Raw genomic sequence first — 8,185 nt, forward strand, 5'->3', positions numbered from 1 at the left:
CAAATATCAGCCAGTAGGGTTAGAAAAATAATCTAATTTTGCCTTTGAAGTTTATTTTTCTGACTCTACTGGCAGATATTTGTTCTCGTTTTAAGCTTAAACTCACTTCATTTTGATAAATTCTTCAGAAAACAGCACTTAATATCTTGCTTCTCAAGTAAATGTAATTTGATTTATGAATGTTTAGATATTTGTACTGGAAACAAAATAAATTCATTTGACAAACAAAACTGAGTTTGAGGTATAAGTGTAAATATATTTTTCTTACACAGAAAAACAAACTGTTATTTATAGTAACATTATCATATATCATATATTAGTATATAATACTGTATCTTCATAAGATATCATTTAAAATACACATTTAATTTTTTTTTTTTCATTTTATATATATATTGAAATAATAAATATATAATAATAAAATACATATCTTAATACTATAATAATATTAATGAATACTTTAAATATTTAATTATTGATTATATATTCTATTTATCTATCTATTTTTATCGTATCTATTTTTATTAAATTATATATATATATATATATATATATATATATATATGTGTGTATATATATATATGTGTGTATATATGTATAATTAAAAATATCAACAATATAGTTTTATATAATTATATATAATAATGATACTATGTTAATACTAATAATATAAATGAATTGGTTGAAATATATATAATGCTTTTTATGACTTAATAATGGTTTTTATGTGTTAATTCTAATTTTATTTATATAAAATTTTACATACATATATATACATAGCAATAAAACAACATTAATAGTAATCGTTATACTAATTTATTATACTGATAATAAATCTATTGTAATACAATAAATATTTATGAATGTATATAAAGAGAGAGAGAATAAAGTATTTCAAGTAATTAATCTTATTGTGTTGCTTCACTTAATTTTGATTGACCCCCCTTCAGAAAACATAACATTTTGCTTCTCAAGTAAATGTAATTTGATTTATGAATTTTTAAATATTTATACTGGAAAACTACAAAATTACTGAAGAAAATCATGTTTTGCAGTATATGAGAAAAATAAATTTATACTTGATTAAAAAACACAAATTTGCTTGTCAAGTGAATTTATTTTGTCTTAAGAATGTTTTTCGACTGAAAAAACGGATGAATAATTGATTTTTGCAGGAAAGACTCTTTACATTTGGTCCTTTTGTCTCTGACGAGGGTTGACGGTTTTCAGCGCTGGTTGAACTCCTTCTTTAATCTTCCTCTCTCTCCATCCATCTCTCCCCCAGATTTCATATCTAATAGAGCCACATGGTTTTGTCATTAATTGCATGATTACGTCGACTGAATGGAAGTGTAAATCCTCTCATTCAGCGCGTCTTCACGCCTGTCAGATTTGAAAGTCTATCTATTTAACCAGCGCTTGGGCTGAAGTCTGAGAGCGGAGCCACTTCTTTCTTTCTTCTCCTTTCTTCAGCCTCCTTTCTGGAGGATTTTGGCAACATGGACGGACAGAAACGTCAAAAGCGTTTTGTTTTCCTGACAGTCACCATCGTGAGACTCCGAAACGCTTTTTCATTAGATTCCCCGACTCTTCCTGCGAGATTGCGTCATTATAACGCTGTGCTGTGATTGGTTCGTTGTCTCAGCCAATCAGAGGCCTCCATTGGCCGCTTTCCCGAGCCGTTTGTCACTTTCGATTGCCAAGTGGAGGCGCAGGGAAAAATAAGCCCGTTGTCATATCAATTATTGTTGGCTTGGTGAAATCGCTCGGCGCCAAAGCAGCTTATGAAGCAGCCTTGAAAAATCAGACTTAAGACTCCTCCTATTTCAAGTGCTGTCACGGCGAGACGAGCTTAGCGCGCACATGTGCGTTTCCTCAAACTGAACGAGTCTGATTTATTCTACTGCTGTTTAGATAGATGGCTATAGCATGAATTCAGAATAGCACACTAGCCAGGGTTTTTGAAATAGTGTAGTATGCAGTATGTATAATGTGCACAGTGTGGAAAACTGTATCCCACAATGCAATGCACTTGAGCTTCCCCTTACAGTGTGGCAAATGAATGGACATAATGTCATGATTTTTTTATGTAAATCTCCCTAATTTATTATTTTATTAGACCAACCGCACAAATATTTAATACCAAAATCACATTTATTTATTTATTTTACATAATTTGTTTAAATAACTGTTAGTATTTTAAGTCTGTTTCCCCTAAAATTTAAAATCTACTCATTTATTTATTATTTTAAGATTTTATTTATTCGTATTGATTTTATTTTTTTATTATAAATTGATTAAACTCAGGAAAATGATGTTCTTTTGATTTTTTTGTTTTCAAATCCACATTTTTGTTTGTTTGTTTATTTATTGTTCTTTTATTATTTTTATTAATTTATATTTTATTTATTATTTATTATAGATATATTTTCTTAGACCTACTACACCTTTTTTAATACCAAAATTAAAAAAAATTTTGTTTTTTTTTGTTTTTAGATAATTGGATTCAACTGGTAGTATTTTATGAGTTAGTTTCAGAATCTTAAATTTATTTATTTATTTATTTATTGTTCTTTTAAAATTGTATTAATTTGTATGGTCTTTTATTTTTTATTATAAATTGAATAAACTCAGGAGTTTTTATTTTCAAATCCACATTCATTTGTTATTTTTTTATTTATTTATATTTTATAACTTATAATTTATTACAAATGGATTAAAGTGGGGGAAATGGTTTGACAGGCATTTTATTTTTGTTTTCAATAATCAATATTTATACGTTAGCTTGATGCAATATAGTGAGGCCATGTGATACTAATTTCAGACTGAGGAATATAATATAGCAGTATGTTGATATTCCATTTCATACAGATATTAGTACTTAAGACAAAATGAACACAATTCAAATCTTAATGCCTTGAGCAATTTTGCTTCTCAAGTAAATGTAACCATTTACCACTGGAATTCCTCATGTGAAAACATACCATTTCAAATACAAATTTTACATTTATCACCTTTTAGAAAGATATTACCATTTATGCTAACAAACTAACCCTTTTCCACTGCACCATCATCAGTTCTCAGTTTCACAGAGCGCTTTTTAACACAAGCTTGTGTTTTCCTCAATGCAGTGCCGGTGTGGGGCGGACCGGGGTCTTCATCACGCTAAGCATCGTGCTGGAGCGGATGCGCTATGAGGGTGTGGTGGACATCTTCCAGACGGTCAAAATGCTGAGAACGCAACGGCCAGCAATGGTGCAAACAGAGGTGAGAGTCCAGAGATTCTGTTTTAGGGCAGATCGTCTTGTTTAATAGCTGGACAGTTGGCAAATTGAAGTAATAGCGAATGCTGATGCCTTTGTGTTTCGCTTTACAGGACGAGTACCAGTTTTGCTATCAGGCAGCTCTGGAATACCTTGGAAGTTTTGATCACTATGCAACGTAAAAAGCCATTTTTGTTCCCCCCTGCCCCACAAACCCCCTTCCCCCCAACAGCCTCCTGAGCCATAAAAACTTGCTTGAAAACACAAAACAATGACAACTATACACAATTCATACAATTTTTTTGAAGAATCGTCTTTTGGAACCAATCGAAGCGCGTCATGCGTATTCCCAATTGGACAAGCAACACTGGAGAAGCTCAAATGGATCCCAAACCCTTCTATGTCCCAAGCTCGTAATGGAGGAACCAAACGTTTTGGCTCAGGCTGTAGGGCGGGAATGACTATCTAGGTGTCGGACCACTAACTTTACCTCAAGTGTTCTGACATGGAGGACAAGCATTGTTTCTTTTCAAACTAACTCTATGAACATATTACAAAAAGACATGAAGGAAAAGTCGGTGAGATACAACATGACCACAAATTAAAGTATAAATGATGAGCACCTAATTGGTTGGCGTTTAAAATCCTTCTTTGTTTACTAAAATGGAAATGTTTCCATTGAAAGGTCATCTGTCGGTCTAACAGCAGTCTTCAATGGAGAAGCTGGCGCAACAGTACAGACAAGACTTCTTTTGCTGCTCAAGTCTTGGGTCCAAGCCTCTCCTTGACATGTTGCCATTCGGACAAAATTGGGAGCCACTTAAGAAGCAATTCGAGGCAAACCGTTCATCCACTTAAGAAAGTCACCCTCCTCTCGAAACCACTGGAGTCACCAAACCAGAACTCAACATGTCTTGAGGCGCTGAGGCATTCAAGGAAATGGTTGAAACCTAATCGCATCGGTTTCTTGAGGTGAGGACAGTTTTTCGGTGCTTTCGAGGACGTGCTTGCGAACATTTCGGGCCAATGTAGCTCCATCTTCACTTCTCGAGAGCCAATGGGAGTGTGAAAAGTTGTCAACTGGAGATTAGGACCAGAGGATCCACCACCGAAGTCTCGAGTTTCTTTGGCACAATGTAGCTCCATTTCCATCCTCGAGAGCCAATGGGAGCTCAACCTGTTGCGTAATTGGGAGATTTGGACCAGAGGAACCACCAACAAAGTCTCACGTTTCTTTGGTGCAATGCAGATCCATTTCCATCCTCGAGAGCCAATGGGAGCTCGACCTGTTGTGTAAATGGGATATTAGGACCAGAGGATCCACTAATGAAGTCTTGAGTTTCTTTGGTGCAATGTAGATCCATCTCCACCTCTCAAGAACCAATGGGAGCGTAAAATGTTGCGTTATCTGGAGATTAGGACCAGAGGAACCATCAACGAAGTCTCAAGTTTCTTCAGCGCTTTGTAGCTCCGTTTCCATCCTCGAAAGCCAATGGGAGCTCGACCTGTTGCGTCAATTGAAGGTTACGACGAGAAGAGCCACTAACAAAGTCTTGAGTTTCTTTGGCGACTTCATCTGATACATTGACTGGTCTCTCCATTGACATACATAATGTATGGCAGACCGGATAGGGGATGCGTGGCTATGTCTTGTTTTCGGTACTTCGATGTCCCCAGTGACCAACGTTCATTGCCATCGTTTCAAACGATTTTTTGTCTTACAACTGTTTCTTTGGTTTAGTTTTGCTCTTGATACCAAACATGCTGCTTTTGCTCCATTATGCTGTACGTGTACATGTGAAGAGTCCGATTCACCGGACAGAAGTGTGTGAGAGCGTAATTACGTGTGCTGGTCCCACCGATCAATCCATTTCCTTATGCCCCAACAGTCGCCCAGGATGAAATTGCATTTTTTTCATCATCAACGACCCATTCCTGGTTACTTTGGGATTTCTTGCGTTCATTTGTTGGTTCTTTTTGAGGTGTTTCTTCAGTGGATTTTGGCTAACGAAGAGCAAGAAATGGGCATATGTTTGCGCCATGAAACTGCGGTACAACTATCTTATGAATCTGTTGTTTTAGGTGGGACTGTTTTACACACTCATATGCATATGAGGGGAGGGGCCTGCACTCCGCCGTCAGAGCTGATTGGCTGTACTGGAGAATGCTTGAACCTGGAGTGTTCTGATTGATGAGAGAATGAAAGGAGCCGTGTGTAATCTTATTTCCAAAAAAGCCTTATTCTTGTAACATCATAGAACAAAATCAAATGCATTATTGTTGTATTATTTTGACTATTATCTTAACAAACATTTGATTTCTTGGTTTAGTGTTTTACTTTTTTTTTTAACAAAGATACTGTACTCATTTTTTAATTAGCAAAGAAAAATAATGCTCATTTTGCTCATATTATGTTAAAAGACATTCTATTTTTTCACTGTAGAAATGTAACGTGAGATGTGTTTGTGTGCATGTATACATAGACGAATGGGACGTGAATGTATACATGCACACTCACATATATTATATTTAAATGCAGAATATAAAGATGTATCCAAATCTTCATATGAATAGCCTTTTTTGTTTTTGTTTTTGAAGCGGGCTTTCATTTTTATACCACCATGAAATTATGAAAGTGTGTATGAAATCATGAATGACTTTTTATTGTTTTGGGTTTTTTTTTAAAGAGTCTGGGAAATGCATTTTCAGAAATGCAGAAATTTCCCATAAATCATTGCAGGGAGAGCTTTGACTTCCTGTTGCCCACTGATGAAGGTTGAATTATGATTACAATTCTGTTGTTATTCATCAATAGTACTAGTATTAACTGAAGTATTACTTTTATAAAAGATGTAGAACTGGTTTACTAAATATTGAATTGAACAAAAAAAAAAAATTATCGAAACTTTCCAAATTTTACTAAAAAAAAAAACGAAAAATAATTTTGTTACAGCCCATATCTGTGAAAGCTTTCATTTTTTGAAACATTATTTGTCTTTTTACTTTTCAAACCACCGAATGTTCAATCGTTTGTTAGATATCAACTATGATCCTGAATATAATGCCTGTAAATAAACAAATATATATTATATGTATTTGTATAATTTGACCCACAAGGTTTCTGTCTTTGAACAAAACTGAGATAACCAACAACAAAAAAATGTTTATGCTAATGGAAACCTTCCACAGTTTTGAAAGAAGCTTTGTCTCACGCTAACAGCTCTGTTTATCTCTCTACACTTCATTCCTCTCTTTGTCTGATCCATTTGTTGGTTTTTTCCCAACTCTTCACTTTTTTTTTTTCTTATCTTAGCCAACACACCCCGCAGTCCAGTGGTGAGAGAAATCACAACTTTCTCCTTTTTCCATAAGACTTTGTGCATCACTCTTATTTTTTTAACATTTGTAATACACTAGTACATGTCTGTCAGATTTCACTCCAAAATCAAAAAGCATAACGAAAATAAAGCCTATTTTTAAACATTTTCACCTCAAAATTCACTGTATTTCTCATTACTCAAGAGGTGATTATAATTATTGTGCATAAAATGTTTTTTTTTGTTGTTGTTGTAATATTTTAGTTAAAAATTGCTTCGATTCAAAGTGTTATTGAAATCAGTGCAACAAATTGTTTTAAATAAGTTCCACATTAAAGTAATGTGTATTTTTTTGTATTATGGTAATGAAAATTGTTTTTGTTTTTTTTCTAGAGGGGACTATGGTAATGAGTATTGCTGGGAAAATTCTTGAAAATAAAATGTTGTAATGCAAAACATCTTACTGGTGTCAAAAAAATACTTATCCAAGCAAAATGTAATTTCTTAGTTTTATTTTTATTTTGGAGTGAAATATGGCCCAGCAATGTTCTGGAAAGGTTTTATGAGATTCACCCAAAAATGAATCCCATTTTTACTCGTACCGAGCCTTGAAGCACTAATCATTTTGTGTTTTTTTCTCATTCTGAGTGATTCTGTTGTTAGATCGGAATGAAGAAGGGCTTATAAAATGCCCAGTGCCTATAAAATGCCATATGAACAGCAAGAGCAAATTGCCTTGAATTGGTTGCGTATTTGGTGATTAGCATCACGTCATCATTGCTAGTTTAAATGCACGCCCTTCTCTCACCACTGCCTCTGCACTTCATATTTTTATAATTAGTAGTTCATTGCAAAGCTCTAAAAGTTTACTGATGCCATGTTTAGTTCACTTTTATTGTTATTTTGTTTTTACGTTGGGGGACGAAGTACGAGAGAACTTGGAATCTGGAAATTCCAGCGCTGCCTTTTAAACTGTTGGGAGTTTTGTGTGTTTCTAATGAACTTTTCCTCGGGAGGGGAAAAAAACCGCAAAGGACACTTGGACTTGTCGGACTGATCTCCAAAACCTACGATGGCAAATGTGCTTGGAAGTCCTGTTCATCTGCTCAATGCAAGGACGTTCGACAACGGGAGCCAACCGTGTGAATCGATTAGACTACAAACAACAGAGAACCAATATACAAAAGTGAACGTATTAAAACCACGGCCAACAAAAAAAGAAACAAGCCAAACGCAAACGTGAAAATAGTTTCTCTTTGTACGAAGGCCAAGTGCTATCGCTTTCAAACTGTTACTTCTGATGGACACAATAATTGGTTTGAAACCACTGTGTATGTAGATATGTTGACTTTGTATTAAAGAAATGTTGTCTGAAAATGGTGTGCCTTGTATTTGGTCTGGAAATATTCATGGATGTAGGTTAATATTAAGTCTAGCATTAGATTTCCACAGGATCATTAAAATTTCATGAGCTCAGTTTGTCAAGGCAGATGGCGAAATGAAATTGCTTATCGGCCGCAAATACGAAGACCAATCAGCTGTCATCGCACATGGCATCTCAACAGAACAATCAATTATTTCACAATCTGGCCTGATACCTGAATG

The 8,185-nt window shown here is 34.6% G+C and overlaps 1 protein-coding gene across 24 annotated transcripts in view; it reads left to right on the forward strand.

Annotated features, from left to right (window-relative positions):
* Positions 1-7,957, forward strand: part of ptprsa (protein tyrosine phosphatase receptor type Sa) — a 216,584-nt gene extending 208,627 nt beyond the window's left edge. For all 24 annotated transcript variants that reach the window (XM_058760412.1, XM_058760423.1, XM_058760417.1 and 21 more), the window contains 2 exons: positions 3,132-3,267; positions 3,377-7,957. In XM_058760412.1, the coding sequence (XP_058616395.1) occupies positions 3,132-3,267; positions 3,377-3,445 (205 nt within the window). In that variant the 3' untranslated portion in view covers positions 3,446-7,957. The remainder of the gene's footprint in view (positions 1-3,131; positions 3,268-3,376) is intronic.
* The last annotated feature ends 228 nt before the right edge of the window (positions 7,958-8,185 follow it).

The sequence above is a fragment of the Onychostoma macrolepis genome, chromosome 22, assembly GCF_012432095.1.
Source record: "Onychostoma macrolepis isolate SWU-2019 chromosome 22, ASM1243209v1, whole genome shotgun sequence".
Lineage (NCBI taxonomy): Eukaryota > Metazoa > Chordata > Actinopteri > Cypriniformes > Cyprinidae > Onychostoma > Onychostoma macrolepis.